Source organism: Notamacropus eugenii, chromosome 1, assembly GCF_028372415.1.
Source record: "Notamacropus eugenii isolate mMacEug1 chromosome 1, mMacEug1.pri_v2, whole genome shotgun sequence".
NCBI classification, from domain to species: domain Eukaryota; kingdom Metazoa; phylum Chordata; class Mammalia; order Diprotodontia; family Macropodidae; genus Notamacropus; species Notamacropus eugenii.
The window spans coordinates 705,098,566-705,110,614 of record NC_092872.1 but is presented as its reverse complement, the minus strand read 5'-3'; the positions used below and the strand labels follow the sequence as shown (position 1 = coordinate 705,110,614).

Below are 12,049 nucleotides of genomic sequence, written 5' to 3'. Positions count from 1 at the left end.
ACTCCAGGCTCAATGCTCTAACCATTGTATCACCTACTATGTGCCAGACACTGTCAAATATTATCTCATTTGCTCCTCATACAACCCTGGGAGGTGGGTGCCATTATCATCCACATTTTTCTCATCCATCATCTCCTTTGATTTTCATACCAGCTCTGTAGCTAGTCAGGGATGATTCCCCACTCACTCTATAGGAGCCTGAGGCACGACGGAGGCCCCTTTCATCTGCAGGTTACCATCCCTGTCTAGTGTGTTTCTAACACTGCTATTAGCAGAAGGGTGGGTCTTACTGCTCCCATGTGACAGATGAAGAAACTGAGGCTTCACAGTGCTGGGTGGAACTCAGGTCTCCATTTTCCTACTCTGCTCATCTTTTCACAGAACCAAGGCTGCACTGTTGCCTCTCCCCTGGGAGCTGTTTTGCCTCTAAACCCTCTGGCCAGAGGAGATGCTTTCTTGAGCTGTCAAAGACTCATCCATCCCCACAGGGGCCTGGGGGTGCCAGGCGGTAATTAGAAGTAAGGAAGAGGAAGACAGTGCAAAGAAAGGTTGCTCCTGGTTTTTTTCCTCTATCCCCCACCCCCAACATCCCCCCCTTCTTCCCCTTTCTCTTCTTTCCTCTCCAAACAACGAAGAAAAATAGACTGGTGGGTGATAGTGACTATCTCGGATAACGCCACGATTCCTTCCTCAGTTCTCTGGGCAGAGATAGGAAGGGAGGCGAGCAGCAGGAGCAGAGCTGGGAATCATCAACCCAGCTCGATAAGGGGGCCGCTGAAATGTTAGCAAAAATATTTAGACAATAAATGAAGTATCAGAAAGCAGCATAGATCTTTAAGAAATCAATCATCTTGTACTGTGTGTCTGGACACCCGGCGCCGAAGCCGAGATAGCTGCCAAACTGGGGAGATAAGGGTTAATCAAGGATTTAATTCTGCAAGAGATAAAAATGAGTTCAGCCTTAAAAAGAGAGAGAAAGAAAAAGAGGCGAGGCTCCCCTTCCCTTCCCGCCCCCCATCTACAAGGACCTCAGGACCTCAAAGCTTTGGGATGACTTTTCTCCTTGTCACTCCCTGGGTCCCCCCACTCCCTCCACCCTCCCAGATATCTCACTGGGTTGGCAAGTGTTTCTAATGACCTACTCATTCTCCAGGACTGTCCTCCACCCACAGTCTCAAGAGCAAAGGCCTTTAGGAGGAGGGACAGAAAGAAAGACAAATCATGGCACGTCAGAGCTCTCCCCTGGAATATAGGATGTCAGAGCTTGGGAGGGTCATTAGAGATCATCTGCTCCAACTTCCTCACTTAATGGATGAGGGAACTGAGGCCCAGAGAGGTTAATGGGGAGGAGAAGCAGGAGGGTGTTGGTTTGGGTAGGAATCAAGTCAAGTTAATAAGTAAACAAAAATGTATTAAGTGCCTTGTTCTAATAGCTGGGGATAGGAAGACGGACCCTCCAGGAGCTCATATCCTAACTGGGGGAGACAATATGCAAATAACCATATACATACAAGACATATACAGCATAAATGGTAATCATGGAGGGGAAGCATTGGGAAGGAGGTGGGTAGGGAGAAGAAAGGAAGGGAAAACAGACAGTAGGATTTGAGTTGTCTTGAAGGAAACCAGGAAAACCAGGTGGTGAAGAAGACTGTAAGCTCCTACAGGGCAGGGACTGTCTTTTCCCTCTTTTGGTATCCCCGATTCTTAGCACAGTGCCTGGCACATAGAAGGTGCTTAATAGATATTTATTAGCCGACTGTATGACTTTTTGACCTATAGCTAAGAGTGACATTTTAGGTTCCAATGTCCCCTTCTGGTTCTGAAATTCCATGTCTTTTTCATGTCTAACATTCTATGTTTTTAAATCCCTTCTACTTCTGAAATTCAGCGTTCTAAGGTTGCATCCATCTCCAACACCCCTTTCCAGATCAAAGGTTCTATGCTCTAAGGCCCTTCCACTTCTGACTCCATTGTGCCTGAGGTCCCTGAAACAGTCCTGGCCCGTAGCTCTAGGTATATCCAAGGTTCTGTCACCTTTATGCAGATACATTCAGACCAGATCTCTCTCCTAAGCTCCAATTCTGATGCTCTCTGTTTGGCCCAAGCAGGAAGTACAGGGGCTACTCATGGACCTGGTCCATTGGGGCAGAAGCTTTGCGTTTTTCCAGGTTTCCCCCTAGGGCTAATTTTCCTTCCTTTGGCAACCTACTCTGTTGGGAAATCCCCAACCCTGGGGGGCTCACACTAATCTTAGTGTGGCTACCCACATCAATCAGCTTAGCCCAGTGTAACTCAGAAACTCCTTAAACCCAAGCAATCCACCAGCCTCAGCCTTCTGGAAGCTAGGACTGCAGTCTTGTGCTGCCAGGGCCTGCTTCTTTTGGACATGCCTATGGCCAATGGGCATCTCAAACTCAATGTGTATAAAACAGAGCTCATTACCTCCCTTTACCCCAACTCACCCCTCTTCCTCATTCCCTTATTTATCAAGGGTATCCCCATCCTTTCAGGCAGCCGGGCTTTACTTGAGGAGTCATCTTGGATCTCTTCCTGTGATTCCTCACCCTGTTCCCCTCTCCAATCAGTCACCAAATTTCATTCTTTCTACCTCCCTGACAAATCTTGCATCCATTCCCTTTTTTCTGCTTCTGTAACTGCCACCTCAGTTCAACCCCTTATCACCTCTTGCCTGGACCACTATAACTGTCTCCTAATTACTGACTCTGCTGCTCAGTCAGCCTCTACCCAGTGGCCCTAGTACTATTCCTAAAAGATGGGTTTAACCATGTCCCTCCTTCTGCTCAAAAAACACCAGTGGCTTCCTTTTATCTCTAGGACAAAAGACAAACCGGTCTAACATTTAAAGCTCAGCACCACCTGACTCTGGCCTTCTTCCCCTTCATGCACTCTATAACTCACCTCAACTGGCCAATTCATGTTATTTCTTGCACACGATATTCCATCTCCCTGGCCAGAAATGAAACATATCTAACAAAGGATGGGGAGAATGTATTTGCAAACTTCTTCCAAATTGAGGCTGGGGAAGTCACTTCACCTTGTTTGCCTCAGTTTCCTCATCTGTCAAAGGAGATGGAGAAGGAAATGGCAAACCACCCCATATCTTTGCCAAGAAAACCCCAAATGGGGTCATGAAGGGTCAGACTTGACTCTTTCTATGGTGCCTGCTATGTGTTAGACAATGCGTAAGTACTTTACAAATACTATCTCATCTGTACCTCACAACAACCCTGGGAGAGGTAGGAGTCATTATTATCCTCATTTTACAGTGGAGAAAACTGAGGTAAACAAAGGTTAAGTGACTTGCCCAAGGTCAGACAGCTGGTATATAAGGCCAGATTTGAACTCAGGTCTTCTTAACTCCAAGTCTATCTGGTCTATCCTCAGTGTGATGTAGATGCCCAAAGAAGCCACCAATGTGAATGCACAGGGAGGTCATCCACCCACTTAGATTTTAAAAGAAATGTACAGAAGCCAGAAACAAGAGACAACAGAATCCAAACATCAAAGTATGGCGCAGGCCTGGAAAAAGCGTCAGAAATTCAAAAGTTCAGAGTGAGCCTAGGCCGGCAAGGAAAGCTAAGAACAACAAAAGTGGTTTTTTTTATATGTGTATTTTTGTTTTGTTTCATTTTTATAAGTTACATCAGGCAAAAAAAAGAGTTGGGCAAAAAAAAGGAGTATTACACAAGGGATGGCATGTTTTTGCTTCGAGTGGACAACACACACAAGTCAGAGTTATTATGTTTCTGCTTCCCTGCCAAGAAGAATGACCCTGCACTGGAAATGATAGAACGAAATTGACTAAGTGAGTTGATGCACAGGATAAGTAAGGAGATTGTTAGAGATCACCCAGTTGGGTGAATTCAAGTCACTTGGCTTAGACAAATTACCTCTTCAAGGCCTTAAAGACCTGGCAGATGTGACTACCAAGCCACTAGCAGTAAAACCCGTAAGATCCTGGAAAACAGGAGAAGCGGCACAAGGTTGGAGATGAGCAAATGATCTGATCTTCCAAAACACAAAGGATGACAACCAAGTCTACAAATTCTAGGCCACTGAGCTTGACTTTGATTCCTAAGAGAGTCCTCCAAGGGGATGTCCATGGACAGGTAGAGCCTATACATCATTTAAGGGACTGTTGGTGAACGTGTAGAAAGGGAAACAACAATGACAAAGAGTCAGCTTGGCTTCATCTAGGCCAAGTCATGCCACATAACCTCAATCCTTTGAACAAGATTACGAAATTATCAGAATCAGGGAGTGCTGTGAACACAGCTTGCCCAGATGTCTACAAAACTTTTGATAAAGTATCTCAAACTATTCTTGTGGAGAAGATGGAGATAGAGATTGGATGATAACACAATCAGATGGATTCAGAGCTAGCTGGATGACCAGACTCAAAGAATAGTTGTTAATGATTCAGTGCCAATGTGGCATATAGTCTCCAGGGGAGAACCCCAGCCTGTGCTGTTTAACATTCTTATCGATGATGTGGATAAAGGCACGGATGGCACGCTCATCCATCTCACGGTTGACCCCAAGCTAGAGGTGGGGTGTGGGGGAAGAGCTAATGAGAAGGAATGACAGTCAGAATCAAAAATGAGTTTGGTAGGCTAGAGCACTGAGCTGTTGTTGTTATCATGTTCAACTCCTCATGACCCTATTTGCGATTTCCTTGACAGAGATACCAGAGTGGTTTGCCAGTTCCCTTGACAGATGAGGAAACTGAGGCAAACAGGGTGAACTGACTTGCCCAGGGTCACACAGTCAGTAAGTGTCTGAGGCCAGATTTGAACTCAGGGAACATGAGTCTTCTTGATGCCAGGCCTAGAGCTTGACCCACTGCCTGTTTTGGGTGCCCTAGCTCCAGGGCTATGGTCCTATAATCTGGGATGTGTCTATCACCCAGTAATTGATCTATGTGTCTTCCTTAAACCTCAGTCAGTTTTCTATCTGTACCACCTAAAAGGAACAAGTGGTCCTCCAAGTTTTTTCCTCTCTGTGAAAAGAGATTGCCCAATGAGTTATTTTAAGTTTGGGGGGAAGGTGGAAGGAGCATGGCATAATTCTAGCATCCCAGGATTCAGTGACCAGATCTGTGCTTTCCATGCCGCCCCTCAGGGACAATCCTAAATGCTTTCTAAATCTTAAACATGAGCTATAATTAACACGGAAAATGAAATTAGTGGCATTGTCTTGTCACAAGCAAAGGAGACATTTTGAAAGTGAGCTTAATTTGGATCATATATTTAAACAGGGTGACCAGGAGGCAAATATCCATTGCATGCTGACATATTAGAAAGCCCTGGACTGGAAATCAGGGAACCTGGCTTTCGATCTTGGCTCTGTCATGTGCTATGTGACTCTGGGAAAGATATTCCCCTTTTTGGGTCTCATTTGGCTCATTTTAAAAATGTACTTTACTCATGTTGTCAAGGATTGAAATCTAGGGTTCTTTTGCAACTGCCAAGGGCCATGTAGGATCAAGTGCCAGCGCAGTTGGAGCCAAGTAGCAGGAAACAGGGGGTAGAAAGTTAGAGATCCTTACCGTCTCTGTTTGCCCTGGTGAGGAGCCTTCACTCTGGATGTTTCCACTGAATGGACCCCAGGAAATTCCCTCAGGAAGATTCCTCTTGGCACGAACTTTGTTTTCCCCATCCTGTGAGATCAATTCCAGTTCGTCTAGATTAAAAAAAAGACAAAAAGATGATAAGAGAAGAGCAAGACAGCTATTTGGCTCTACCTGTCCATGCACAATGGCGGAAGACAGGCATCCTAAACACTCTGGGCCTACTTCCCAGGTGTGGTACCTGAGGTACATCACAATCCCTCCCTGTCCCCAGGTAATCAATCAGTCAATCAAGAAACATTTATTAAGTACCTACCACACATTATGCTAAGTACATGGAATACAAAGAAAGGCAAAAGACTGTCTCTGTTCTCAAAGTCTAATGGGAGAGAAAACATACAAATAAGCTATATATAGGATAAATTACGGATAATTAACAGAGGGTTTAAGAGGGATGGGAAAAAGCTTCCTGGACTGGAAAACAGGCAGAGAAGCTAGGAGGTAGAGAGGAGGCGGGAGATCATTCTATGCTTGGTGGACGGCCAGCGAAAATACCCAGAGCTGGGAGATAGAGGTTCTTGTTCTTGTCCATGTAATGGAAACATGATCAGAAAACACAGCTCTGCAGAGACGTGGGGGAGGGCAGGGAGGGAGAAAGCACAGCTCATGCCTACAGCGTCCCCCCTGAGGATGCCCCTCCCAATGACAAGGAGGTCAGTGTCACTGGATCCCAGGATATGATGGAGAGTTAAAGTGCTGGGGTGGTGGTATAAGAAGGCTTGTTCCCAGAGGGCAGAAATACCAGGAATGACCCCAGAGATCTAGTACTCCAATAGAGAAACTGATTCTCCTATGGTCCAGTATTGTCATATCCCCCAACTAGACTAGTAACTTCCTATGGACAGGAACTGAGTCTCTTTGAAGCACTTAACACAGTACTGTGACTGTGACAAGAGCTTTAAAAATGATCATTGTAAGGATAAAGAGAGAGGAGAGGACACACTGCAAACCCAAAGAGGGTATGGTAAAATAACGATAAAAAAGGCAAGGATAATTCTGCTTCCCATTCCTAAAGAACATTGCCACTCAAAAAGTGCTGTCACAGACACAGTCTTGATCAAGACATCCCTAGGAGTACATACCATGACTTACTGCCGTTTACTGGTATGTCATTTACCATTGACTGGGGCTGCCATTATTGTTTACAGATGAAGGCACTGAGTCTCAGGGAAGTTAGCTATCTTGCCTAGAGCAACTCGGCTGGTAAACAGAAGAATCCAAGGATTTAGAGATTCTCTGACCCAACCCCCTCCTTTTACACATGAGGGCTCAGAAAGGAGAAATAAGTTCTCACAAGGTCCTATCTAAAGAAGCAGAGTGAGGATTTGAATCCAGGTCTCCAGACTCCAAACGCTTGGTGCTGTTTCTCCCATATTACAAACCAAGAATCAGGGTGTGCCCTTTGGGTGGCACACTCACCCTGCAAACTGATGCCAATATACCTGGGAATGATTGTTCCAACTTAGGCTCCCTGACATAGGGATGGGAGCTGAGCTGACAGCCCAAGGCTATCCTACAGCCTCCGTGATGGGGAGCTCTAGGGTCCCTGAGGACATGGCTAGACCATTCAGCCTGTGGAGAGGCTGACCTGGCAGAAGGAGGAAGATGTCAAGGTACAGTGGAGAGTGTGCAGTCAAAAAGTCAACATACATTTATTAAGTGCCTACTATATACCTGTAGCATTAGGGATACAATGACAGTCATGGACTAAGGCAGGAGACAATATGCAAATAACTTGGTATATACATGTTAATTGAGTAAATGGAAAGTAATCTCAGGTGAAGGTGTTAGCAATGGCAATTGGGGGTAATGAAGACCTCTTGCAGAGGGTGCGATATGAGCTGAGTTTTGAGGGAAGCCAGGAAACAGAGGTGAGAAGGGAGGGTATGCCAGGCACAGAGCACAGCCAATGCAAAGCTGAAGAGTTGGGAGATGACATGTCGATGAGGAACAGTTAATTGTCTGGTGTAGCTGGACCATAGAGTACATGGAGGGGAATAAAGAGAAAGATGACTGGAAAGGTAGCAAAGGACCAGGCTTTAAATGCTCAGCAGAGCATTTTCTACTCCATCCCAGAGTTATAGGGAGCCACTGGGAGTTTATTGAGTAGGGGTGAGGAAATCATTTTAGCAGCTGAAGGCAGGATGGAGAAGGTAACTTGAGGCACGAGTCATTGGGGTAAATTGTCTGTGTGACCTTGAGCAAGTCACTTGCCCATTATGGACTTTGGTTTCCTAAAGCTCCCTGGAGCTAAGACATTCTATATGCTAATATGCCTCCCCATCCTGACCTCTGTGTCCAAAGATCTCTACCAACCCTGACAGTCTGTCCTAATGTCCCTTCCAGCTCTGATGTTCTACATCCCACTCAATTAGGCAAACAGTTGATTGATATTCTTCAATGTTCTCAGCCTCTCAGGACACCAGAAATTGATGCTTATAACTATGCCCCTTATGTTTGCTAGTTCATGGGATCCACTTGTCATGGCTTCTCCCAGCCGATCAGGAAAGCAGAAGGTGGAGGCATTTCTCATCAAGAGAACTCAGATTTGCTTCTGGGAAGTCAGAGGAACATTGGTGAGGGCCTGGAAGACCAGGGTTCTGAGCTCTAGACTTTATGATGTGTGTGACCAGTAAGTTTGAGGACTTCCCTGGACCTCAGTTCTCTTTACGGGCTGGGTTGGAGCAATGCTTCCCAATCTTCTGGTCCCAGATCCCTGGAGGTGGGGAGGGGGAGGAGGGGAAAGGCAAGGAGTCTTGGAGTTATTCATGACCCAAGGGGTCCTTGAATCAATATACAAATGAGAATTATAATGCCTGTTCTTATTTAGCTCCAACAAAATAAGCAGTCTGACTCAGCCGAATGAATTAAACAGAGGCACCTTTTGCAGACTGAATAAGCAATATGCCATGTATGTGCATATATAATATGTGTGTGTGCAATATGTTAATATTACAAGATTTACATTTACGCACACACAGACACACAGACACACACAGACACACACACACACACACACACACAATTTTTCAAATGTAAGTAGCTACTAGCTAGTTTCTGTTCTCACCTGTGATTTCAGTGGAGGTAGGAAGGAAACCTCCCTCCAGAGGTACAGGTGGCAATTTTATAATCTACGGCCTTAGCCTGAAAGGCTAAATGAGTTATCCAGGGTCACCTCAACAGTATGTGTCAAAGACAAAGCATAAACCCAGGATTTCCTGACTCCAAGGATCACAGCTTTAGGTCTGGAAGGGACCTTCCTGGTTCTCTATTCTGACCCCTATTACAGATGGGAAAACTGAGGCTCAGAGAGTTGAGGTGACTTGTCCAGAGTTAGGCAGGAAGTGACAAAGGGGGACTTGAACCCAGGTCCTCTGCTTTTCCATCTGCCCACTAAGCCAAGCTGCTATTGTGATAAAAAAGATAGAAATTCACTTATATTTATTGCTAGATTTGAAAAGTTTTTGAAGTTAGAAAGGGGTCCTTATGCTTGAAAAGGGAAGGACCGACTGGACTAGAGGCCCTCCGAGGTCCCTCCCTGTTTGGCATCTACAATCTAGGCAGCTTTAGTTATCACTTGAAGGTATGCAAAGTGCTTTTCATGTGTTATCTCATTCGGCAGTTCAGTTAAAAGTGGAAATGTCCTGGGAAACCTTGTGAGGCGAGTGCCCTAGTTATCCCTATTTTATAGATGTAGAAACTGAGGCTGAGAAAGGTCACACAGTTAGAAAGTGTCAGAGGCAGAATTCAAACTCGGGTCTCCCTGACAAACGCCATAGCCACTCACTGCCTAGCTATGCGCCTTTGCCCTTCAGCACTAAAAGCACCAGTGAGTGTGAAGGGGAATAAGGCCTGGGCTCTCCTTGGCATAGCTGCCTCCGGAGAATGGGCCCTATTTCAATAGTGGGGTTATTATTCCTTCTCTTCTGCCCAGGAAATGGCCAGGGCTACTTCCCTCTCCATCGTGTCCCTTGGGTGTGGTGTCTGTCACCTTGCTTCATGACTCTTGCTTCCACCCACCACAGCCTGACATGGCTGGACAGCAGTCAGAAGCCTGTCCACCATGACAGGGAGATCTACTCCTTACTGAGCAGACCAGAGAAGCTGCTTTACTTCTGGCTGCCCTCAACTCCAGGCAGGCTCTGGGCTTAATGGGCCCGATTATCTGATAAACTTCTAGCTTAATGGTTTAGATAACATGTAAATATGCTATGAAGGCTGTTCTAAAATGGTTTAACTGGGTCTTTGTCTTTCAGAGTGCAGATAAGATGGCAGCTTCCCAATACTCAAATGTATGCTAATAGAGGCTTCCATCTACCCTGGATCTGCTCCACTGAAAGTGGAGACACACAGGAAAATAGGAAAGAGATTTGTCCAAAGAATCCCATAGCAAGAGGGTCCCAGGAGAGAGGAAGAGAGAAGAAAGAGAGTCTCTCATGCCCCCAACTTGAGTTTCCCTGGGCACTGATGCCACTGACTTCTCACGGCTTCCTAGGACTCAGGGGACCATCGAATACCAACAACCTCCACATTTATTAAGAATCTACCATGTACACAGTGCTGTTCTCTCCGTGGAAGAGATTCTGAGTTATGTAAGACTCAGCAGCTGCCTTCAAGGAGATTATACTCCAGGAGACGGGTAAGACACAGATTCAGGGAGTTTATGATATGAGAACAGGAGGTTTTAGGTTTGAATCTCAGCTATATTCCTTGAATGGTTCCTTCCATCTCTAAATGTAGAGTGAACGTTGAATGAATGAATGGGAAAATAAGAAAACATTAAGAACTTGCTGTATCCAAAATGCCTGGTCAAAACAGAATGAATGCTGGAGACAGGAAATTCCAGCTGCCTCCCAGGAAGTCAGACATTAAAGAGATCGGCAAAAACACAGAAAACGATGTCTTCTTCTTGCAAAAAAAAAAAAAAAAATTTCTTGCCTTGAAAAAGTTATTTTTCATAAAATAGGTTATTTATATTAAAGCATAATGACATGATTATTGCTATTTGTAAATGAATTAATAAATATTTTTACCATGTATCAGTTTTATGTCTAATATATTAAATATTGGTAGATAGATATGTCACATTTTTAAAAAAAGCTCTTTGGGGAAGGGTGTTTTCTAATCATTTGTAAGAGTAAAAGGGGTAGAGATATGGCTAATACAAAATATGTTCTGCAGGATATCATGTATATAATGGATATCTTTTGGGTAAGAGAAGAGTGGGAGGAAGAGAATTTGACATTAAAAATTAAAAAAAGAATGTTAATAAATGAATAATATTCTTTCCCCTTAAAAAAAGAGCTTAAAGGGTCATGAGACCAAAACATTTGAGAACCATTGCCTTAGAAGATGCTCCTCCCATGGCATCTGTCCACAGTGACTTTATCCTTCAAAGACTCACAGAATCTCAAAGCCAGGGAGAAGCTCAGAGATTCATTTTGTCATTCTCCTCACATCAGATTCCCCTCCTTAGGGGAAGAGAAAAGAGTGATGGATTTGGAGACATAAGACCTGAGTTCAAATCCTGTCTCCGTGACTTACTTCCTCCATGACTTTGGCTGCTGTTTTCTCATCTGTAAAGCAAGCCAGTTTGACTAAGCTGATCCTTGAGATTTCCTTCAGTTCTAAATCAATGATTCTTGACACTCCTGGCAGCCTTGGCCCAAACACTCTGGAATGTGGGGAGTTCACTGCTCTGTGAGAAAGCCTTTTCTACTGTTGCACAACCAAGGTAAGCTAAAACATTCTTCTGTGTACCATGTGGAAACACCCGGTCTAGGGGCCAGGAAACTGGATCTTCAATTCCACGATAGGTTCTGGGGCAAGTTGTTAGGACTCAGTTTCCTCTTTTGGAATATGAGAGATTTAGAGTAGTGACCCTGAGAAGCAGGAATTCTTTCTTTTTTTCTATATGTCAAAGTCCCCTTCAGTAATATGGTGAAGCCCCCGGACCCCTTCTCAGAATTTGGAGGGTTTTTTAAGTACATAAAATGCTTAGGATTGCAAAGGAAACCAAAGATTAGTAGAACTAAGCTGTATAATTTTTCCCCATCCAAATTTACAGATCCATATTTAGAACTTTTGCTATGAAGTCCTACTGAGCTCTGAGTCCAGGACCCTATCAATTCTCCATGGTCATCCCAGGAGCAACACATAACCCAGCCTGAACACACCGCACCATGGGGCACATTGTCTAGCTCTGTATGTTGACACTTGAACGTGATGACTTCCCAGGATGGGAGAGGGGCAAGGACAGCCTAGACACGTTTCCTCGGCAGGAGGTAGTGGCCCTGTAGACAACCTATAGCTGCTCATCAAAATTAGCTGCTATCTTTGGAAATTCAGCTGCTTAAACTTGGGGGGGGGGGGGGGTTGCTGTAAGCGTACTCCTGA

The 12,049-nt window shown here is 44.8% G+C and overlaps 1 protein-coding gene across 1 annotated transcript in view; it reads right to left on the bottom strand.

Annotated features, from left to right (window-relative positions):
- ZFPM1 (zinc finger protein, FOG family member 1) overlaps positions 1-12,049 on the bottom strand; it is a 200,569-nt gene that overhangs the window by 32,218 nt on the left and 156,302 nt on the right. Inside the window, exon 4 of the mRNA XM_072636304.1 lies at positions 5,573-5,706. Within this exon, the coding sequence (XP_072492405.1) occupies positions 5,573-5,706 (134 nt within the window). The remainder of the gene's footprint in view (positions 1-5,572; positions 5,707-12,049) is intronic.